Here is a 23,333-nt window from a genome sequence, read left to right as displayed (position 1 = left end):
TGTCCATCAGTTAAATCTAGATGTTCAAAATGGCATCTGAGGGTCTTTATCAATTCACCTTTTGTCCAAACTTCACCCCTTCTATGCCCCAGCTCAGTCCCTTTGCACTGATTCCACCATGGGCCTTTGCCTAAGGTGTATGCCCATTTGAATGTTTGCCTTCGAAGGCCTGACTCAAAACTGGTCATTGGATACTCTGCAAAGTTCCAAGACCACTGAGATGCTCAGTGAACAGTGATCCCTTTCTCTCTCTCTCCTCTCCAAGAAACCTCTTTCAATAAACCTCACCCCATCCCCATCTGCTCTTCTAGTGTATTCATTTTCAATCAGTACTCAGACACTTTTATCAGTGGTCACTTGCTAATAGGTGGTTTTAAATCTATTCTCCTCCCAAGCAGTGCCTGTATGCTAAGAGCTCTCAGGTCCCTGAAGAAGGTACCTTATTGTATTATTATTATTATTTTTTTTTTTTGTACACCTTCATATGCACTCCTACCTCATTATCCCAGGGCCAGGGCCACGTTAAGCTTGCCACTTAGGAGCTCTGCATGGACACTGGGATTGGGCACTTAGCAAGGTCGTGTTAAGAGGGCTATAATAGCTCCTTCTGCTCCCCCACTCCCCACCTTCTACCTGAAAGACTTGGCCCAGCAACGTCCTGACTGCCCTTCGGTACCGGTATTGGGAGAGGGTCGGAGCGGGGTTGAGGCCATTGGCCAGTGGGACAGGAGCAGAAAGAAGCTCCTGAGAGGAGCCCTGACCGCATTCCTGGCTCGGCACTTCTGCCCAGCTCCACCCCCTAGGAGTCAAGGCCCCGCCCCTGCCCCGTCGGGTCCGGGAGAGGTTGCCCCCGCCCCGCGAACTCCGCCCCGCCGCCGCGCTACTTCTTTCAGCACCGCGGCGCGGACAGCTCCGGGGCGGGAGCAGAGGGAGTGAGGTACGGCCGCGGTCGGTCAGGGAGGGCTGTGCAGGGCAGGGGAGGGTAGACGCAGGCGGGCAGGCAGGGCACGGAGCCCCGCGACCCTCCCCGGAGGAGGCACCCACCCGGAACCGGACGCCGCTGAGCCCGAAGACAGACGGAGACGCAGGGAGCCGGGGCACTGGTGGCTCCGGGGAGAGGCCGCGGCCAAAAGATGCCTGTCCGCAGGGGCCACGTCGCGCCCCAAAACACGTACCTGGACACCATCATCCGCAAGTTCGAGGGCCAGAGTGAGTCTGTGCGTTGAGGTGGGGGGAAAGATCTGAAGTCCTGGTTCTGTGGCAGGAGTGGCGGGACCCCTTTACTTACTTCAAATGGAGGGGGGGGGAGCGGGGTACTGATGCTGAATGCTCTAATGTCCCCGGACACCTTCTGTTCCAGAGATTTCCACTTGCCTCAATACCACTCTCTCTTTTGAAGCAGGAGGGGCAGACTGCAGCCCCACCCTCCTCCCCTGAGTTGGTTTCTTGGTACCCCAAGCGCTGACTTCCCCTTCTATCACTGTCCTTCTTCTTCCTCCTGACACCCCTCCTCCCCGCCCCCCCCGCACACTTCCTCCAGAAGTTTCCTTGACTCCCTCCTTTTTGCCTCTTGGGTGTAACCACTCTAATCTTTCTAAGAGCTCTCTTCAGGCCTGGGGCCTATCTGGTCACATCCCTACTCCTTCTTCCTGACTCCCTGCGCTGACTCCAGGAAGCCTTGGGCCTCTTTCCTCCTTCACTGACCCCATTCCTGCCCTGGTCTCCCCACCATCCCCAGGCCTGACTCCCCCTCCCCAACTTCTCTGGTCACTGTTCTGATCCCCTATCTGAACCACCCCCCTCATTACTTTCAAAGTCCCATGACCTTCCCCCCATGACTCTAGCCACCTAAGTCTTCCCACCCCCACCAGACCTCACTTCTCCTCTACCTCATTCTGGTCACTCCTCTGCTCCCCCCATCTAGACACCCCCTCACCGCTGTCAAGAATCCCTATGATCTTTTCCTCCCTGCTGCCCAATCTTGGTTGCCATGGGCTTCCCACATCCCACCCCAGGTCGGAAGTTCCTGATCGCCAATGCTCAGATGGAGAACTGTGCCATCATTTACTGCAACGACGGCTTCTGTGAACTCTTTGGCTACTCCCGAGTGGAGGTGATGCAGCGACCGTGCACCTGCGACTTCCTCACAGGCCCCAATACCCCACGCAGTGCCATGTCCCGTCTAGCGCAGGCCCTACTGGGGACAGAGGAGTGCAAGGTGGACATCCTCTACTACCGCAAAGATGGTGAGGCTCCCTTGGGCCATGGGTTCTGCAAGGCAGACTCTGTCCTTCTCTTGTTCAGCCAGAGTGGCCAACTGGGAGGCCACTGACCCAGGGACCAAAGGGCTGGGACAAATCCTGTCTCCTCTCTGTTCCTCAGTTTCCTCATCTGCAGGAGGAAGCAATGGGCATTGATTTCAGTGCCTTCTGAGGTCCTTTTCAGAAGCTGGAGACCAGGCTGACTCACTGACTGGTCCTCACCCCAGGCAGGGCCTCCCGCTCCACCATCCCTCCCCCATGTCCCCAGTCTCCTGGTCGCCCACTCTGTCACTGTCAGCCCCAGCTGTCAGGCAGCTGGAACGAAAATTAACCTTTCCTCATCTCCGTCTGCTCTGGGGATTAGGGGAGGAGTCACCCCCTCAAGGCCTCTGTTGGCAGTCAAGGCTTGGGTGCTGCTGACTGGGAAACAGTAGACCCGGCTCACTCAGCCCCAGATCCTTAGAGAGATAGGTCCTGCAGTTTGTCCTGACCCAGAGGTTCATCCAGTTTGGGATGTCACTGCCAGCCCATGTTTATTGCAAGCAGAACAGAACCACGGGGAGGGGCTGAGAACAGAGCTCTGCAGCCCTTTAAGACCTTCCCCCTAGGACCTCAGAGACAGTGGGCAGGAAGGAAGGGAGAGATGAGTGGGAACTAGGATCCTGAAATTCCCTTGGAAATCACTTGGATTAATGCCCCCCTCAACCTGGTTCTGCGTTAGAATTACCTGGGGCATGTTTTCCAAAACACACCTTCCCTAGAGAGAGGCTGACTCAGAGGCGTGAGTTGAGGCCAAAGCAGGTGCATTTGGAAAAATCTCCTGGGCGGTTCTGATGTTCTGCCAAATTTAGGAACCACTGGCTTAGATAAATCCCTTCATTTCATGGATGAAGAAACCAAAGCCCAAGAAAAAAGGGGGGAGTTGCCCAAGATCCTACTGCTGGGATCCAACCTGGGGCCAGAACCCAAGTCTGGATTTTTTTTTACTCGAGATATTTGTTGTCTGTAATACCTAGAGGGGAAAAAGGACCCCAACTGCCTCTACTCCAACTGCAGGACATCTGGAAAAGGCAGGCATGAGGGCCATCTGAGTATAGACAAGGGACATGTTCCTTTGGATTGGGACTGAAGGGTACTGAGAGCCTGGGTTCCAAGGGCCTGGGGTGTATATGGAGCATGAATGTAAGTGTGAACATGAGTGCACATGCGAGTGTGTGTGTGTGTGTGTGTGTGTGTGTGTATGTTTGCGTTTAAGGGCTTCCAGGGTGCTTTGTGGGCAGATCCTGGCTGTCCCCCTAGCTGTCTACTGCTGCTACCAACCAAACAGATGCAGGGGTAGTGATTAGGGGACTAGGAAGAATCTGGCTAACTTTGGTAGCACTCACAGGGTTAATGAAGTCAGAATATTTTTAAAAGCTGTGACCTCACCTCCTCACATCATTTCAGGGAGGAGGTGACAGTCAGGGGAGTGAGAAGGGTCCCCAGGGAACAGGATAGGACCGCAGGAAATGGGGGGAGGGGGAGAGACAACAGGTCCTTGTCTTTGACCCCAGAGCTCTACCTGGGCCCTAGAGTGGTATATAGGCTGTTCTCAGATTCCCAAGGACATCAGATCAGGTCTCCTAGGGTCTCTTCAGCACACTGCATGTTCCTGGGCAGGGGGCAAAGATCAAGACCAAGTATCAGCCCTCTGAGATCAGGACTCGGGTTTTCAGAACACTGCTGGGGTCCTCCAGCTATCAGAAGAGACCCCAGGACCCAGTCTTGGAGGCTGGCCCTCAGTGAAAATGGAACATTACCACATACCTTATGCCCCCAGTCTACCCCACCCAACCCTAAGCCCTTCTCTGTCCTGTTACCCAAGCCTTTGACTACGTGGACTTGCCCGAGATTGGCCTGAAACCCAGAAAAAAAGAGCTTCTTGGCCTGCATTACCCTAAGGAAACGATGTAGTACCCAGATAACTTATGTTCACCTTATGGTCCAATCTGACCACATGATTCTTTTTTATCATATTCACATATATCCTTTAGTCCTGCTGACTGGCATCTTAATGGTGATTTCTTCCCTACCCAAGTCAGTATCTCTTCCTACTCCCTCCCCCTGACTCCAGCGAGGTGAAAAAGGGTCCTGAACAGAACTCTAGCTGGTTTATTTATAATCCTCTTTTCCTCTAAAAGGGTAATCCACTGACAGTTCTCCAAGTCAAAATGAAAGGTCTGTGTCCATTTATCTCCACATGATACAGCTGCACAAAATTGGACTCAAAGAAGCCAGGGCACTTGGCAAAATTATCGCATGAGATAGGGCTCAGAGACCCCTGAGAACCTGGATCTTCCTCCATCTGCCTTTACTAGGAAAAGTAAGAGCCTAACAGATAAGGAGGAATGGGGATGGTCACAAGACTGGAACTAATGAGAGTCTGGAGGGAGAGATGGAGAGCACTACATCTCTCCCACCTCCACCCCTGCCCCCACTGGGCACTTAAGAGAGGAGCCCAGCCCTGCCTGCCTTGTCAGGTCCTCTTCCCCACACCAGAGAGTTTCCTAATCTCCAAGCCACACTAGAGGATGCCTGGGGCTCCTCCAGTCCTCAGCTCTCAATGAGGAGGAGAGGGCAAGGGCTGAGGTTAGAGGCCTCAATGTTTTCCACATACTTACCCATGAAGACCAGAAGCACCAAGCAGGAGTCCGCCCTCACCAGCCACCCTCTTAGTGGCAGCATTCTGTAGCACCAGCTCCTCCCTGAAGGCTCACTGCCACCCTGGGTGGTGTGGGCATAAAGAGATGGGGGTGATAGACAGCAAGGAGACTGTGCAGAACAGGGGCAAGGGCTGGGAGGGGGAGGGGGTTGGAACAATGAGAAACTGAAGGAAGGAGCAATCCAAAAGGCAGAGAAGAGCAGAGAGAAGGACTATGAACCAGGGGGCAGACAAATCTGCTGCACTTGGTCAGAGAAGAGGTGGGCACTGGGAGGAGCCCTCGGAAGGGAGAACGAGGCAGAGACTGTGGCTCCTCCTCCAGCAATGGGACAAGAGCACAGGGACACTGCCATTCCTGGGCACAACGGGGGTGTCACACTCACCCACTTCTGGTCGCCCAGACACAGTTATTTGTGAGCAAGGACAGCCTAGGGATGGGGGGAAAGGATGCTCTGAACTTGCCAAATCCTCACAGCCTCCTGTCTCTGCCCACCCTACAGGCAGCAAGATTGAAGGCTGGGCATGGGGTGCCATGCACAGCTCCCATGTAGCCCTCACTGCTATGATGGGTCTTTGGTCTGTTCCCAGCCTCAGTTTTCCAAAGATAGCATCAGTGGATCAGTCCAGCCACTTGAAGATGGGGCCTTGACAGCCCCCAGCAGCATAGAGAGCCTGGAGGCCCTGATCCTCTGCCCAGTGCTGCCTTCTCTCTGCCCTCTGCCAGGCAAAATCTCTGTAGTGCCAGAGAGCGAAGAGACAATCTAGCCTTGGGGGGAGTGTCTCAGACCACCGGCCAAGGAGACTTCCTGGCTAGGTCCCTGTGTCCAAGCCCCTCCATGTCCCCGGCTGACAAGAGTACCCAGTTCTGGTCTGGGCCACAGAGCCTAGAGCACTGTGAGCCCAGGAGTGGTCACAGAGGCAGGTGGGTGGCCTCTCCTCGGTGTGGATGTCTCCCCCGGGGCCCAGTGCAGCAGCTGGCAGATGGCTGCTTGGTGCCTGGGAGTCCGGGAATCTGATCCAGGAGATTCCTGCTCCCGGAGAGGAAGGTGGGAGGGAGGATGAGGGCGGCTCAGCTGCACTGATAGTAGAGGAGGCGCTTTGGGGGATGAGCGATTCTAATGGACCCCAAAGTAGCAACGTTCCTGCCAACCAGCCTCCCACCCACTCACATTTACACATTCTTTTATTCACTCACTCAACAAACAGCACCTGGGACTGGTGCTGACCCCTCAAAAATGAGACAAATGCAAACCTGCCCTCAAGGGATGGCAGCTCTGCCTTCTGATTTGCATAGTTACTTGAGGCCCCTGCCCCTTAGTATCTTGCCCTTTGGGCCTGATACCTACCAACAGTTTGAGCTGAGGGACATGGGACCACTGGGTACCATGGAGAGGGGGCTTATGGGACATCCACCTACCCACTCAGCCCATAAGCTGGGCTCTGGGGGTGTGTGGCTGACTTAGCTTTGATTTGTCCCACCCACCTATGTGGATGGGAGACCCTGAAGCTAAGAAAGAGGAACAGTGGTCAATGGCTAGGTCTAAGCTGCCCAAGAGGGCGGGAGAGTGGGTCCTGGCCTGCCCCCACCCTGCAATCTCTCTCCCTCTCCAGACCCCAGGTCACTGCCCTGCCTGCTCCCCAGTCCCAGCATCTCTGCCTAGGGACCCCAAGTGCCTTTGAGTCCTGGGGCAGCAGCCTGGCCTTCACTCCAGTGTCCTCATCCTGGACCAGTCCCTTCCCTTGCCCCAGCTGTTGTGTGCTGAGAGCTGTTGTGTGCTTGGAACCCCACTCCATGTCCCCTTCCAGCACTAGCCAGTCAGTTTCTCAGAACCCCAGGCTCTGCAGAATGGGGGTCTATATCTGCCCCCTGAGGCTCCACTAGCCACCACTATGGATCTTGAGGCCTAAAGTGCCAACTGACTCAGGACACAGCACTTAGTGTGTTCTCAACAGCGAGTTCCTTCCAGCATGGGGTGTGGGCGGCATCTTTGTGGGACAGGAATGTGGGAGCTGAACCCAGGGTCGGCCAGAGCTACGTGGGGGTAGAATGCCCGACCTCACCTCCCCACTTAATCCACCCCATCTGCTCAGCTTTAATTACAACAGAAGCAAACCTCAAGGTTAAGCCCTGAGCTGAGGGCTGAGTGTGGACTTGGGCCCGATGCTACATTATCTCCTAATGAGCAGCTAAGCTGCTCTCCCCACCTCTGGCCTGTGGGTACAACACCTGCTAGACAGCATCACCAACCCTCTGCCCAATAGTCCAGGCCTCCTCACCCCGTGGCTGCCCTTAACTTGACCTCAACCCAGCCCCCTCCCTGGCTTCCCCTGGCCAGGTTACTGCCGGAGAAGATCCTTTCTGTGACCCCTCCCGATGGTGTTTGCAGCCTCCAGCTTCCGATGCCTGGTGGACGTGGTACCTGTGAAGAACGAGGAGGGAGCCGTAATCATGTTCATTCTCAACTTCGAGGATCTGGCCCAGCTCCTGGCCAAAAGCCAGCGCCGCAGCCTGTCCCAGTGCCTGCTGTCCCAGAGCTTCCTGGGCTCCGGTAAGGTGGGGTGCAGGTAGTGGTGGGAGGGGTGAATGGGGGCCCCCAGTGGGGCAGCTGGTCCCCTGGCCTGGACGGCTCTGACCCTGGGCCTGGTTTCAGAGGGCTCTCATGGCAGGCCAGGTGCACAGGGTCCTGGCACGGGCAGGGTCAAGTACAGGACCATCAGCCAGATCCCGCAGTTCACGCTCAACTTTGTGGAGTTCAACCTGGAGAAGCACCGCTCGGGCTCCACGACAGAGATTGAGATCATCGCACCACACAAGGTGGTGGAGCGGACCCAGAACGTCACCGAGAAGGTCACCCAGGTGCGGGCCACAGGGCAGGGTGGGCGGGGCCGTGCTGGGTCTTGAAGGTCCCTTCTCAGGCTTGGGGTCTGGGCTCCTCTGGGGCTGGGAGTGGCAGAGGCAGTCAGCTTGGCCAGTCCCCAGGGGTCTGGTCTGAGCCCCAGGCCTCCTGTCCTGCTGGGGTCTGATTTCTTAGACCTAAAGGCCTACCCTGAGGCCACCATCCAGGTGGTGGAGCATGAGGAGGTCAGAGTCAGCAGGGCCTGTGAATAGTGCCACATCTTAGGTCTGGAGGAGCCTGGGATGGGGGAATACACAGGCTACCAGGGGGGCCTGTCCAAGGCTCTGCCAGTCACAGAGAAGGAGAAGCGGAGAGAAGTGTCAGCGCCACTCTGAGAGGGAAAGAGGAGGAAGGATGGAGGGAGGCCCCAGCCCTACTCCTGCCCCTATTCCCCCACCTCCCAACACACAGCAGGAGCCTCCTACAATCCAAGCAGAGGGGAGATGGCCCTGGCATCTTTAGCTCTCTTTGAACAGCTTCCTGGAGATCAGGCCCTGAATGCCTCCCTCCCCTTCAGCCCCTCCTTGGCCAGCCCAAGGCAAACCTCCCTGAGTTCTCTGTTTCAGCTGACCCCCATGTCCCTTTGCATAGGGCCTGAGGCTCCAATCCCCACCTAACCATCCTAGAAGGAAATGCAAAAGCCCTGCCTGAGGTTCAGATGACCAGAGTCCTGACACTGACTTGCTGTGTGACCTTGGACAAGGGACCTTGTGCCCTTTCTGGGTCCCAGAGCTCTCATGTGCAGAGAATTGGACCTTTTGACATTGAGTAGTACAGTCCCCAGGAGGCATCAAGTGGGGCTAGGCCAGGGCTGAGCAAGGAAGTGTAGGTCATGGGGGGCAGGGAGGGCCTGCACCCAAATTTCTGGGAGGCTTTGGCTTCACGAGGGATGGGAGCAGTTCTTTTTCCTCCCTGCCCCCTTTTGCCTGAATCACAGCCTGTGAGGGAGCAGGTGGGATGGAAACTCCCTGTGACCCAGCCCCTCCCCACACTCAGAACCCTGGAGAAGGAAGTACCACAAGCTGCAGGGTCAGGCCCGCAGAGGTCAGGCAGGGTGGCCCAGTGGCCCAACTATGAGGGACTCCACCTGGCCACTCACCTCAGGGCTCTCAAGTTGGCACAGGGGTTGTGGGGGCTGGTAGACTGGAGAGCTGCCCATGAAGACTGACAGGCCTGGCTGGGGACTGTGGTCCCTGCCCCACCCAACCCACTGCTCCTATCCTGCCCCCCCACCCCGCCCCAACTAGTCTTGGCTTTACTCACTCCCCTATATGGGCCCTAAGGTGGGAGGCGTCCGACAGTGCTCAGGGGAGGGAGCTGGCAGGGACCCAGAGCAGAAGAGTCACTCTGGCCTCAACCAGGGCTCAGAGAGCTGGGACCTCATACCTGAGTTCCTACATCCTGAGGACCCTGCAGCTCTGGGCAACACTGGGAACTGTCCTCATGCTGGCTTCAGGGGCAATGGGAAAGCACGGAGTCTGTGTGATGGGGGGATGACACCTCTGTCTGGGGGCCTAAGGAAGTGGACATACTCTTGTCACCCACCCCCGACCTTCTGAATCTGTGCTGCCCTGGGACAAGCCCTATGCTTTGCTGTTCCATCTTGGTGTGGTCTTGAGCAGCCAGGGAAGGAGAGGAGTGGCTTAACGACCCAAGCTCTCAATGCTCATTCAGCTCAGTTGACTGAGGTCATTCCCTTCAGCTGAGCCTCCATGTGGACTAAGTGGAGCATATAAGATGGCCTATTGTTCAGTGGAGAATAGCTGTGTGTTCAGGGGTGTTTACAGGGGACAAAGGGAAAAATCAAGAAAGAGGGTGAGAGGAGGCTTCCTGAGAGGCAGAATAGGAGCTCAGGACTGAAGGCGGAGCAGGGGGTCACTGTAGGGTGGGGACACTGTGACCCCTTCTAGGGATTTAGATGGCTAATCAGGGACCCACAAGGTGAAAACAGCCCTTTGATGGATCTTCCTTATGGTGACATCATCTGTTAATTGGTCTCGTTTGCAAGGTCAGAACCTTACATTGCAGATTTTCTCAAACCAGAGACATCTGCCAGTGCCTATCCAGCGGTGGTGGAGGGGTCAGTGGGACACCCCTCAGGTTCCATCCTTGTTGGGGCAGTGCCTGACACAGGATGAGCAGGGAGGAGGAATCCTCATAGATCAGCACGTGCCTTGGAGATGTGCCATCTCATTTAATCACGATGCTAAGGAGTTGGTTGTCCTTTGCTATCCTTTTTGCTGATGAGGGAACTAAGGCACATAGAGGCCATAAAATTTGCCCTGAGACTTAGAGCAATGTCAGACCTGAGATCAACCTGGGAGGCCTGGCTTCAAAACGCATGCCCTTCTTGATGCCCCAGCTGTTTCTTGTGATGGGTAGCTGGGTAGAGCTTGGGTCTGTTGGGCTGGGCCTGGTGACCCTACGTTGACCGTAAGCTCTGAGGCAGGGTTGGGAGGGGCAGAGCAGAGGGGGCTCATCTGAAAGTAATGATCAAAACCCTCTTGGGGGAGGCTGGGTGGCTCTGTTGCTTGAGTGTCCAACTCTTGATTTCTGCTCGGGTCATGGTCCCAGGGTTGTGGGGTCAAGCCCTGCGTTGAGCATGGAGTTTGCTTGGGATTCTCTCTCTCTTTGCCCTTCTCCTCTGCTCATGCTTTCTCTCTCTCTCTCTCTCTCTCTCTCTAGCTCTCACTCTCTCTCTCATACAAACCCCCCTTGGACATGTGCAAAATAGTCGGACCTCCCTGGTGCCCAGGACCTGTCAAAGGCTCAGATTAGCTACACGCCCCCAAGTTTGACTCTTTCCATGAAGGCTTTGCAAGTGGGCCCCAAGGAGGGCCCTCGCTGGTCTAGGCTCCACAAGGTCTTCAGGAATGAAGAGGCTATTCTGGGAGTGACTTGTTCCCATCAGGAATCTTGGCCACTGGGAACCTCCCAAACCCACCAAAGAGGATCAGACCCCCCAGCTACCCCCTCAATTTAGGCTCTTCTCTGGAACATGACCACAAATGATCCTGAGCCTAAATCCCCCTCCCTCCCCTCACCCCTCCCCTAGCCCTGTCTCCACTTGAGGACGGCTGTTTGTGAGGGAATTGGTGAGCTTTGAACCTGGGGTCACTATGCAACAGAGCTGCAACCCCCCTCTTGTAGCCCACTTCCTCCCAATACACCTGTCCCCTTATGCGTTTGCCTCATACACACTCTATCCCATCTTTGCTTCATCCCCTCTGTCCTCCACAGCCCTCTTCACCTACCCTCTCCCACAGCCTCCTTCCCAGGCCTCACCCCTAAGTCTTCATCCCTCCCAGGCCTGTCTCACGAGCAGTGGACACCCTGCTGACTGCCCTATGGCCCCCACCCCCAGGTTCTGTCCCTGGGCGCGGACGTGCTGCCGGAGTACAAGCTGCAGGCGCCACGCATCCACCGCGGGACCCTCCTGCACTATAGCCCCTTCAAGGCCGTGTGGGACTGGCTCATCCTGCTGCTGGTCATCTACACAGCAATCTTCACGCCCTACTCGGCCGCTTTCCTGCTCAGCGACCAGGATGAATCTCAACGCATGGACTGCGGCTACACCTGCAGTCCACTCACTGTGGTGGACCTCATCGTAGACATCATGTTCGTTGTGGACATCGTCATCAACTTCCGCACCACCTATGTCAACACCAATGACGAGGTGGTCAGCCACCCTCGCCGCATTGCCATCCACTACTTCAAGGGCTGGTTCCTCATTGACATGGTGGCTGCCATCCCATTTGACCTTCTCATCTTCCGCACCGGCTCTGATGAGGTGAGCAAACCCCATTCAGGCCATCTGCTGTGGCCGTCCCCTGTGCCCCAGCCCTCGGGCCTCCCAGCCCCACAGCCCTGGCATGAGAGTATCTGGTATGGGGTGCCTTTGCCAAAGCAGGTGGAGGTGGGAAGGCGGCCTAGGACATGTGTCATCTCCCAGCCCTGGAGAACGACCAGACAAGGCTGTGCCCTAGGCCTGGATGCCCTCCCTATGCTCCAGAATTCTGCCCCTTCTGGGATGGGCAGCCACCTCACATGCCCTCATGCTGGCTTCTACTTACCCTGGAGTTGGAAAGGGAAGCTATGGGCTGCTCCCACAAGGCAGCCTGACCCCCCTCTGACCCCCTGACCCTCCACTATGCCCACTGGCTCCCCATAGCTGACATGAAGGTATTTGCAGGCTCTTATTTGCAGGCTCTTCTCATAGCTTCTAGTCCCCCCTTTTGCCCCACCTCCTTGGAATGAACTTTCCATTCTGTTCCAGTCACCCCCCCACCAACAGCCTGTCCAGCTGGAGTAGAGGTATCCATCATGACTCCCTGCTCCCACACCCACCCTTTGCCAGCCTCACCTGCCAGCCTCACCCTTCCACACAGAAGCCAGGACCAGTTCAAGATCACTCATCTGACACTGTCTGCAGAACATTCCACGGCTCCCCGATGGCTTGGAATAAAACCAAGCTCATTTGGGACCTTGAGGCCCGTGGGAGCAGCCCGTGCACACCTTCCAGGCTCATTCCTCATCACTGCACCATCTTCTGCTATGCACTCCAGGCAGCAGCACTGCACTTGGCTTTCCACGTGGGCTGTGCCATTTGACACCCCCATGCCTTGCTTGGCTCATTCTGTTCCCTGTGCCTAGAATGCCTTTCACTCTCCCTCCTGTCCGCCTGCAGACTCAGCCTCATCACTCAAGATTTAGCTCATGTGTCACCTCCTCTATGAAGCCTCCCCTGCCCTGCACCTGCAGAATTGATCTCCCTTTTCTCTGCGCTCCCCTGGACTTCTGTCCGAGCAACTATAACACTGTTTTGAGCTTTAGGCTGAATGCTCCTTAAGGTCCTGCACTGTGCTTCACCGGCCAAGAGCCCAGAGCAGGTTCTCCATAAGTGTTTGTTGAATGACTGTGTGACCATATGCCCAAGTAAACAAGTGTGGTCCTAGGTGCAGCCTTTCAAGGGCTGACCCTTGGCCCCATGACCCCCTTCCTGCCCCGCCAGACCACAACCCTGATCGGGCTGCTGAAAACGGCGAGGTTGCTGCGGCTGGTGCGTGTGGCACGGAAGCTGGACCGCTACTCTGAGTATGGAGCGGCCGTGCTTTTCCTGCTCATGTGCACCTTCGCACTCATTGCACACTGGCTGGCCTGCATCTGGTATGCCATCGGCAACGTGGAGCGGCCCTACCTGGAGCCCAAGATCGGCTGGCTGGACAGCCTGGGCGCCCAGCTTGGCAAGCGCTACAATGGCAGCGACCCAGCCTCTGGCCCCTCAGTGCAGGACAAGTATGTCACGGCCCTGTACTTCACCTTCAGCAGCCTTACCAGCGTGGGCTTCGGCAATGTCTCCCCCAACACCAACTCTGAGAAGGTCTTCTCTATCTGCGTCATGCTCATCGGCTGTGAGTGGCCCCTCATGCCTGGGCCTGACCCATGGCATTCAAGTTTCAGTCTTGTAATGAGCCATAATACAGTAACATTGGGTGCGATGGGCAAATACTAAGCACAGAGCACAGTGCAATTTTGCATAGGTGCCTCTACCATGCATGAAACTTAACACCCTTACAAGCCCTTGCTATGTGCCAGGGACCAGGACCAGCTTACATGATTTGCAGGGCCCAGAACAAAATGAAAATGTAGGGCCGTTTATTTAAAAAGTCTTTAAGATTTCAAGAATGGTGACAGCAGAGCATGGAACCGAGCAGGGCCCTTCTTAGCACAGGTCACACACCGGGAAGCCAGCTGCCCTGTCAGGCACTTTTCTAAGTGCCTATCAAAGGTGCACATTTTGTTTTCATCACTAGCCTATGGGGGGCTATATTACGAGCCCAGTTTACAGACCAAGAACCTGAAGGTCCTAACTTTCCAGGGGTTACACAGAGACCCAATTTCATCCCAGGGGGCCAGCTCCTCTGGCTGTGTATGTTCCCAGGCTCTGCACTGTGTTGCCTGCTTCCTAAGACACTGGGTCTAGGAACACAAGAGGCAGTGTGGAAGTTTACACGTAGATTAAGTTGTCATGTTCAGAGTATTTAAAGATGTGAAAGCCCAGAGAAACAAAAACAACGAGAAAAAAAAAAATGGGTGAAAACAGAGACGAAGAGTTTTCCCTTTATTATGCTTTTCTACAACCTGAAGGAGAAAACAAATCTGTACTAAAAAAAAAAAAAAAAAAAAAAAAAAACCATTGCCCTAGTTCTCAGGAGTTTGGCCTCTGGGCCCAGCAAGATGCCAAGAGACACAGGACAGAGGGAGGACGGCAGGAAGCCCGGGGGCCTTTGTCCCTCGTGTGCCCTGGCGCTGTTTTGGGCACTTCTGACTTGGCCCTAGACAGAGGGGCCCCTGATCAGAGGGCTCCTAGGGAGAAGGAGGTGTGGAGCATGCCCTGGGGTGCGATGGCCCGATGGGGGTGTGGAGGAGCTCATTCCCTGCACCCCCGCTGCCTCACTCCAGCCCTCATGTACGCCAGCATCTTTGGCAACGTGTCTGCCATCATCCAGCGTCTGTACTCCGGCACTGCCCGCTACCACACGCAGATGCTGCGAGTCAAGGAGTTCATCCGCTTCCACCAGATCCCCAACCCGCTGCGGCAGCGCCTGGAAGAGTACTTCCAGCACGCCTGGTCCTACACCAACGGCATTGACATGAACGCGGTGAGAGCCCGCCGCCCTGCCTCGGGTGGGGCAGGCGATCCAGCTCCAGTCCCAGCTCCTGCTAAGTGTCCCAGGGGAGGCCAAGGACCCGCGGGCACGGGGCGTCCCCAGACCCCTCCCCACCCCGTTCCCCCAGCCCCAAGCCCAGCGGCACTACCCTGGACGCGGCCGCCCCCCTCGCAGGTGCTGAAGGGCTTCCCTGAGTGCCTGCAGGCCGACATCTGCCTGCACCTGCACCGCGCGCTGCTGCAGCACTGCCCAGCCTTCCGCGGCGCCAGCAAGGGCTGCCTGCGCGCGCTGGCGGTCAAGTTCAAGACCACGCACGCACCGCCTGGGGACACGCTGGTGCACCTCGGCGATGTGCTCTCCACGCTCTACTTCATCTCCCGAGGTTCCATCGAGATCTTGCGTGACGACGTGGTCGTGGCCATCCTAGGTGGGTCAGGCAGGAAGGGCCAGACCGGTAGGGTGGGTGTAGGGGAACTAGCCATGTCCTGCCTGGACTACTCCATTCCTAATGATGATGGTGGCACCTTTTACCGGCCTGCCATGTAAGCATGAGCAACAGAGAGCTTTACGCCCAGCTCACCGGATCCTTAAAACAAACCCCTACCATAGGTTCCATTTTCCTGATAGGGGAGTAGAGGCTCAGAGAGGTCATATTGGCAAGTGGCCAAACAGGGATTCAAGGGCTATGCATCTAACTCCGAAGTCCAGGAAGGCTCTTACCTTCTTCCACTTTTGGGGAGCTCAGTGTGAGAGGGCAAAGGTTTGGCTTGGGTGGAGGGAGGACCCCAAGCTCATTCACTGCAGCTACAGGGACAGCTGGACACTTTGCAGGAATGAGATGAGCATTGGACAGGGGACAGATTTGGGGCCCACACGGCCTCTGCCACTTACCAACCATGTGACCTTGGGCAGGTTACTTCACCTCTCTGAGATGATTCTCATCTTCCTTGCCTTCTCCCTGATGTTAGCCCACCCCAAGACCCTGATCAGGATGTCAGCCTCTCCCTCCTTTGGTCTCTGTGGCTGGGCTCTCCTCCCACCCCACTGGACAGCACCCCCCCCCGCCCCGCCCAATTCCTCTGTTTAGTCCTCTCCCTTTGGCCTGCCCTCGACTAGTGTTCACCAAGTGCGGGCTCTGCTTTCTTTTCTTCACCCTCCACCCTCTCCTGAACTACCTCCTTGCTCCCATGCTCTCAGCCTCATATATGCCACAGGCCCCCCCAGAGCTCTGTTCTGACCCCAATCTCTCCTTAGAACAGAATATTCCATTCCTTCCTGGGTATAGCCACCCTATATTCCATAGACACACCAAACAACATGTCTCAGTCTGAAATCATTATCTTTCCCCAGAAGCTGCTCCTTCAGAATCTCCATCACTGTTGAACCATCCATTGCTGGGGCTAGAGACCTGGGAGTCAACCAAGGGAGCACTCTTCTCCTTTCCTGCCCCACCCCCACCATGCAGGCAGCCACAGACTCCTGTTTGTTCCCCTCATTAATACCTCTGTGTCCTACACCTGTCTCCCACACTACACCTGTCTCCTTGTCCCTGCCTGGCTCCAGCCCTCACCATGTCCTTCCTTTTCCTGTGTCCCTGAATCTGGACTACCCCCATAGCTCATCTTTGATCTTCTGCCAGTGACCTGAAATTCACATCTGCGCATACTCCTCCTCTGCTCAAAATCTTCCCATGGCTCCCCATGACCCCTAAGACCCATGTAAACCCCTGATGACAGCATGCATAGTCCTCCCCAGTCTGGCCACCCTAAATCCTGCCACCCTCCCCCGGTACTTCACGCTCCAGCCATACAAACTACTTCTAGTTCTCTACTGCCGTCCCTGTCACACTTCCCTGCCTTTGCACGTGCTGCCACTCTTCCTGGAACACCTGCCTGGAAGACCCCAGTCATCCTTCAAGGCTGGGCTCCAGACATGGGTTCCTCTGTGAGACCTTCCCTCACTTCCAGCCTACCTTAGAAGTTTCATCCACATGAGAAGGACAATAATTCTATTTAATAATTAAGAAGCCAGTCCATTTTAAGTTTCAGTTAGAGACCTGAAATCCTCTTATTTTGTCCTGAGTGGAAATGAACATTAGATCATAATCCTTCATCTACTGGATAACCATCATTTTATAATGTTGCCCAGATTTTGTGCTTATGGGTTTCATATGTGACTCTGGTGAGTCCCTTCCCTCTCTGGGCCTCAGTCCCCCTCCTCTGTGAATGACCTTTGATCCTGTTCTCGTGGGCAACAGGTCTTGGCTTCCATCTATCATTGTCCATGCAAACCATTAGCGTTTCTGGTTGGTATCGCCAGGCTGAGGGGCTGGACTTTCCTGTGGGGGAGTGGACGTCAAAGCAATCATGGTCCCTGGTACCCCGGCCCTAGGCTCTCTGCCAGCCAGCTGTGACCACACAGCTGTTTCTTCTGCTCTGATGGCCTTCCTGCTGGGGGCCCAGCCAGCCTCATCGTCACAACCCAGCCCCCACTTCACTTCCTCTGTAAGCCCCTCCTCCTTGCCCCTACCACTCTTGGTAGCCCCTCCCCCCTCCTCAGCCCCTTACCTCTTGGTTCTCCCTGTTCTAAGGCTCTATAGATCATCTGTAAACTAATTGGTTGCTTATGTGCCTGACTTGTAGGGATTTGGGGGCTCCTTGTGGGTGGGACAGCATCTTATTCATGCCCATTCACTGTGGCCAGCACAGTGGCCCTGACACCAGGAGGGCCCAATATCTTTGCCACATGCCCCAAGTATCACCAGCCTATGTCTACCCTGGGACATCCGTCTGTCCCAATGCGTTGTATCAATCTGCCTGGTGCCTCTTGCTATTTGAGGCATTTTCTCAAGCATCACGTCTGTGCCTCTGGACAGTCCAGTGGGGCGAGACAGATACAGTTATACTTATTTTAGAGATAAGAACACTGGGGTCCAGAAAGGGGAAGTGACTTTCTCAGGCATGCTCTGCCAGGGCCATGCTGGTTATGTGGCCCCACAGTAGGGAGTGGGAACACAAAGAGACAGAGGCCTCAGGCCTTGCCCTGGGGGAGCTGGGTGCCCCTGGCCCTGGGTTCCCTGCCCTCTTGCAGTACCACCAGGCTAAGGAGAGAGGAAAAGTTTGAGTAGGGACCTTTAGTGTCTCTTCCTGCCCACTGTCTCCTGGAGTTGGGGAGCAGGGGGGTGGATAGGGGCAGTGCCACAAACCACGGGAAATAGGAGAGGGACTCTGACAGAGGGTGGTCCTAGGAGGCCAGAAGATTGAGGCAAGGGACCCACATGTTGGGAGGGTATGTGGCCTCTGCAGAGGTCAGAGAACAAAGGAAAGGCAGCTTTTGCATACAACTCCCACCCCCCGAACCCCGGCCAGCACATCCAACCTTGTCCCTAGAGCTTGATCCCTGAGCACCAAGCCAAAGCCTGGCAGGATCCCTAAGGTTGGGGGGAGGGGGTGGGGAGGAGTTCACGGCCAAGGGGCCCTCAGGGAGGCTCTTCAGAAGAGAGCTTGGAGCCAGACCCTGGAGAGACCCCCTGCCCCTCTGGCTGGCAGGAAAGAACGACATCTTTGGGGAGCCCATTAGCCTTCATGCCCGGCCTGGCAAGTCCAGTGCAGATGTGCGGGCCCTGACCTACTGTGACCTGCACAAGATCCAGCGGGCAGACCTGCTGGAGGTGCTGGACATGTACCCTGCGTTTGCAGACAGCTTCTGGAGTAAGCTGGAAGTCACCTTCAACCTGCGGGACGTGAGTCTGGGCTGGGCGGGCCAGGGTGGGTAGCGGTCCTCGGCCAGCTGGTAATGGGGAGTGGAGGCTGCTGAGCACTTGGCCTGCCTGGCCGGAGGGGACCCATCTGACCACCTCCCTTCCTTTCAACCCCATCCTGCGTCCTTCACCACAATTTCTTCTGTGCCTGCCATGGCCAACATAATGCTAAGTATGATGATAGCTACCAATTATCAAGCACCAACCCCATGCTAAGCACTGGGCTTCTTGTACATGATCTCTTTCAGTCTTCTCCTTGCACTTAGTGTTATTTTCCCCACTTCCCAGATGAGAAAGCTAAGGGTCAGAGAGGATGATAAATTGACCAAAGCCATACCACCACATAGTCAATGACAGAGCCAAAATGTAGACTCAAGTTTGTGCGACTCCACAACCCAGGCACCCCATGGCACCAAGCTGGAAGAAGGGGTGTCTGCCACCCCTAGGTCCCAGGGGTGTAAACAAGTGGAAGAGCCTCTCCTCTTAAGCTTATCACTCAGTGGAGAAGATTATAACAACTCAGAGAAAATAAAGAGTTACATAGTTAAATAACCAAGGAAGTCACGAGGGTGTGTGGGGAGACCAAATGTCTGTGGAGCTCAGGGTTACCAAGGAGTGGGACAGCCGGACTGGAAGTGTCCGGAAGTGACTGTATGGAGGAGGGGGCTTGGAGTCAGCTAGTGGGAAGGAGGGGGCCGTTGTGCCTGACGGGGGCAACAGTGGCGGAGGCCTCCTGGAGCTTAGCCTCCCACCCCCAGCCTCAGGAGCAGGGGCTCTGCTGGCTCAGGCCCCATGCACAGCATCTGGAGGATGATGCTGAGGCAGGTTTTCTTGCCATGGACAGCCTTCCTCACCCTGTCCCTTCTGCTAGTCTCCCCTCCCCCAGCCTCTCTTCTTCCCACCTGATCTGGTCTAGGGGACATCTTGTAAGGATGCTGCCTTGGGGGCCCTAGCCACTCGGAGCCATCAGGTGGCCCGAGTGCTCAGTGGCTGGAGACCGGGCAAGAGGGATGTGGTCTCCATGGCCTGGGGCATCTGTTGCCCCTGGGCATCCCACCCCTAAGTCTCATGGTGCCAAGAGGGTGGTCTGCCAAGGGTGCTGCTGAGGGTACCTCCTGGATAGATTGGGGATTCCAGACCCAGTCTCCTTGGAGGGAACTCCCCAGTAGCCCAAGCTGTGGACAGCAGCACCAGGGCATTCAGGAAAGGGAGGACTGCAAGAACACCTCCTCTGTATGCCCCCACCACCAAATTTTGCTGCTCAAGGTGGCCTCTTCCAAGACTCTGTAGGGGCGTTTGCTCATCTCCAAGCCTCTGTTTGTCTCCTGCCCACCCATGCAGGAGAGAACCTGTAGGAAGCTGCCTGGAGCCTCAGGGGGAACCCAGCCACCTGTCACCACTTTCTCACCTAGTTGTCGCAAGGGCCTCAGGAGGGGGTGCAGGGGAGAACAAAGAGGCCCTGTCCCAGCTTTGGTACCTGTTACTTGATGCTCTTGTTCCCCACAAGGCAGGCGGGGGTCTCCAGTCATCACCCCAACCAGCTCCAGGCAGCCAGGACCACCAAGGCTTCTTCCTCAGTGACAACCAGTCAGGTGAGCAAAGCCATCTGCCACCAGTGTCTGCCTCGCCCCAGCCTGAAGCCCCTGCCCAGCCTCCTTCCCCTTTTCATGTCCTTCCCAATTTGCCTCATCTTGGGAGAGGTCTCCCCAGCCCCTTGATGAGAGGAGAGGGGCTCCCTCTCTAGGCTCAGTGATAGAGACCCTTGTCTCCTTCCTCCCCCTGGGTCCTCAGAGCCTGAATGGGGGCTGTCCCCCGGGGTGGATACAGGCCAGCCCAATGGGGTTTCACATAGAAGCTCCAGGGGACTCGCTGGACTGCAGCTCCTTGGACAGTGAGGCCAGGGCTGGAATGTCCCCACCCAGCCAGCCCCGCCTCCCCCAAGCTGGGGTTCCAGCCCCCTTCCCAGGGCTACAGCCTTCTGGAACCTGGAAGTCCCACCTCTGTGGGGACAGGACCTTGTACTCCAGGGCACTCAGGTAAAGAGATCCACTTCTCCTAACCTGTGTTCCCAGGACAGGTAGGGGAAGAAGATGGGCTCTGGTCAGGTCTGCGGAATCAGCTAGACGGAAGCTCAGTCTTCCCTTTCCCTCCTGCAGCTGCAGCCCCTTCTCTGAGCATCTCAGATGCATCTGGCCTCTGGCCTGAGTTGCTGCATCAAATGCCCCCAAGGCCAAGGGACAGCCCCCCAAACCCTCAGGGAGACCCAGACTGCTGGCCTCGGGAGCTAGGCTCCAGGCTGGAGCAGCTTCAGGCCCAGATGAACAGGTGAGTGCCCTTTGGGACCAGAATGGGGGTGGCTGCAGAGAGCACAGCCAGCAGTGGGCTAGGCACGAGTGCCCCCTCTTGGTGGCTCAGGGACATCACACTGAGTGCCCTGCGAGTTTTAGAATGGCTAGCCCTCTTTAGTTGCAGGCCTCCCCATCCCTAAGTCACTAAGCCTGGTTCCTTGGATGGCTTGTCCTAGCAAACCGCAGAACAGGCAAGGAAGCCTTCTTAGAATAGGGGAATAACCTGGTACAGAAACAAATTCCATAGTCCCTTGGAGAGGGCATGTGGGCTGTGGATGGCAGGACCGTGGTGGTAGAGTGAGGGCTTGGGCAGTATGGTCCTGAACTCCAAGCCTGGCTCTGCAACTTACCAGCAAGAGTGTGGACAAGTTACTTAAGCACTCTGAGCCTCCATTTGGCTTTTCATGAAATGGGGATAATCAGAATACCCATATCAAAGCTTCCTTATGAGGACAAAATGATGTGTGCACAGTGCCTGGTCACTGTCGTTATTGAAGTCAGGGACGTGCTAAGGGAAATTTCAGCAGGGCCTGCGGAGTGTACCAGGGAAATAGTTTCAGGTAGGTCCCAGGGTGCCGTTCCATCCAGCAGGAATGGCACGCAGGCTACAAAATCCAGAGCTGCTCTCGGGACCTGAACAGCTCTCCCTTGTCTTGACCCTGACCCTGACCCTGACCCTGACTGTGGGGTTCTGTCTGGCAGGTTGGAGTCCCGCATGTCCTCAGACCTCAGCCGCATCCTACAGCTCCTTCAGCAGCCCCTGCCCCAGGGCCACACGGGCTACATTCTAGGAGCCCCTGCCTCCAATGACTTGGCCTTGTTTCCCGTGGCCTCAGCCACTCAGAGTCCGGGAACTAGGCTGCCCCAGGGTGGTCTGCCCCCTGCACAGGTGAGCAAGTGTTGGGATCCCCAGGGCCTTTTCTGGAGGCAACTACACGTCTTCTTCTCACTGTGACATCAGGCCCACGGCCTCTGTGCTCTGAGAGCAGCCATGGGTTCTGCTGTCCTCTTTTATGTTTTGAGTCACAGACAAGGAGCCTGGACAGGTAGTGGAAAAGCCCAGTTTGTGACTATAGACCCCGCAGCCGGGGCAAGGGCAATGGGACACAGCTTCTGCCAGTTCCCATCCCTGAAGCTGGTGTCCTCCCCCTCTCTTGCCCTTCCCAGGTCCCAGGCTGTGGTGACTTGAACAAGTGTAGGCCGAAGCGAAAGAACTCCTCCTCCAGGGTGCCTCCCCTGGTCATGGCAACAGACAAAATTCTCACACTGTCCCTGGAACAGGAGCAGCCTGAGGGGCTTCTGTCACCCCTAGCCTCACCTCTGCATCCCCTGGAGGTACAGGGACTCATCTGTGGTCCCCGTTTTCCCTCCCTTCCTGAACGCCTTGGCCCCGTCCCTAAGCAGCTGGAGTTTCAGAGACATGGCTCAGATCCTGGGTTGGCCAGGAGTTAGAGCCACTGAACCCCAAGATAGAGATAATATGAGGGGATTGAAGGTGGGTGAAAGTTAAAGATTTAGGGGAGGCAGACAGCTGCCAAATTGGCCTCTGAAAACCATTCATTCTTCTAGTATAGCTACAAACTGCCAACCCAGGTGACCCACGATGGCATGGGTGAAGATGGTCAGGACCTTCCCAGACTCCTCCAGGGCCCTATTTAGACGGTAGGCCTCGTGGAGGGTGGGTGAGGCTCAGGGGTGGAGGCAGCTTACAGGACAGAGAGGTCGGTGAAAAAAGGAGAAGTTTCTGATCTGTGTGAGAAGCTTACTCCTTACGGCTCAGAACTATACACCGCTTCACGGACCAGGACCGGAGGTTAGTGAGACCTCCCGCCAAGAGCCTGTAAACCGACTGGAGATGAAAGTGTCCTCTGTAGTGGACACATCAGAGCACAGAGTTCCAGCCCCCAGCCGCTCTGCCCCTCATGGTTCTATGATGACCTTTGGGACTCTAGCGGGCAGTGGAATGTCTCACAGCTAATAAAGTCTGCGCATTTCATGTTAGGCTGGGTGTGTTACTTACCTGAGGGTCATCAGGTCCTTGACTGTGCTGCGACTCCAACAGCTGTGGTCTTCTCCAAGTCCCTTTCACAAGGATTTGTGTGGGGGGGACCGGAAAGCGCTCTGCTGGGTTCAGTAGCCCCAGGAGCACGGGGCTTTTTGCCAGGCTGGGGTAAAGGGAAACAGAGAGTCTCTGACTTGGTCACCATCAAGAACCATGACATGTCCATAGTGCTCCCCCTGTGCCAAGTCCCTGCCGACTGCTCTGCAGACATTACTTCATTGAAGCCTCACAACAACCCTGTGGGGTTGGTACTATTAGCCCCATTTTAGAGATGAGAAATCAGAAGCAGAGAGAGGCTAAGAAATTCACCCAAGCGTGCGGGGGACTTCTGGGGTGCTAGTACTGTTTTGCTTCCTGATCTAGGAGCTGTTTACATACGTGTATATCAGATTGTGAAAATAGGTGCATTTCTATGTGTAACTTATACTCTGATTAAAAAGAAAAAAGAATCTTACCTAACAAAGGAAGCAATTTCTACCCAGATGGTCTGGCTTGAGAACTCTGCAGTTAACTACTCCAATGAGATGGGCTGTTGTCCAAAAAGTACCTGGCCACTGGCCTTCCGTCCTTTTTTGGTACTCCTTGAAAGAATTTTGAAAATTAATCCCCCGCCCACCACATTTTAAGTTAACA

General features: G+C 55.8%; 1 protein-coding gene across 2 annotated transcripts; it reads left to right on the top strand.

Moving 5' to 3' along the window:
- Window positions 1–882: 882 nt before the first annotated feature.
- On the top strand, window positions 883–22,639 carry KCNH6 (potassium voltage-gated channel subfamily H member 6). Of its 2 annotated transcripts, XM_058703919.1 has the most exons (13): window positions 883–1,209; window positions 2,016–2,246; window positions 7,350–7,511; window positions 7,614–7,819; window positions 11,224–11,649; window positions 12,871–13,270; window positions 14,322–14,521; window positions 14,705–14,957; window positions 18,079–18,272; window positions 19,798–19,882; window positions 20,447–20,615; window positions 21,341–21,527; window positions 21,806–22,639. In XM_058703919.1, exons 1-13 carry the CDS (start codon window positions 1,134–1,136, stop codon window positions 22,088–22,090), a joined length of 2,874 nt encoding a protein of 957 aa, XP_058559902.1. In that variant the 5' UTR covers window positions 883–1,133; the 3' UTR covers window positions 22,091–22,639. The 2 variants fall into 2 exon arrangements, with proteins under 2 accessions (XP_058559902.1, XP_058559903.1); XM_058703920.1 differs by lacking the exons at window positions 21,341–21,527; window positions 21,806–22,639 and having other exon boundaries at window positions 19,802–19,882; window positions 20,447–20,566.
- Window positions 22,640–23,333: the final 694 nt, after the last annotated feature.

This window comes from Neofelis nebulosa, chromosome 16 (assembly GCF_028018385.1).
Source record: "Neofelis nebulosa isolate mNeoNeb1 chromosome 16, mNeoNeb1.pri, whole genome shotgun sequence".
Lineage (NCBI taxonomy): Eukaryota > Metazoa > Chordata > Mammalia > Carnivora > Felidae > Neofelis > Neofelis nebulosa.
This window is presented reverse-complemented; position numbering and strand designations above follow the sequence as displayed.

Bases quoted from the DNA above. Each gene is read 5' to 3' on its own strand.
- KCNH6 (XM_058703919.1), top strand. From the start codon at position 1,134: ATGCCTGTCCGCAGGGGCCACGTCGCGCCCCAAAACACGTACCTGGAC. The intron at 7,512-7,613 runs GTAAGGTGGGGT...GCCTGGTTTCAG, and splicing joins CCAGAGCTTCCTGGGCTCCG to AGGGCTCTCATGGCAGGCCA. The intron at 18,273-19,797 runs GTGAGTCTGGGC...GTTCCCCACAAG, and splicing joins TCACCTTCAACCTGCGGGAC to GCAGGCGGGGGTCTCCAGTC.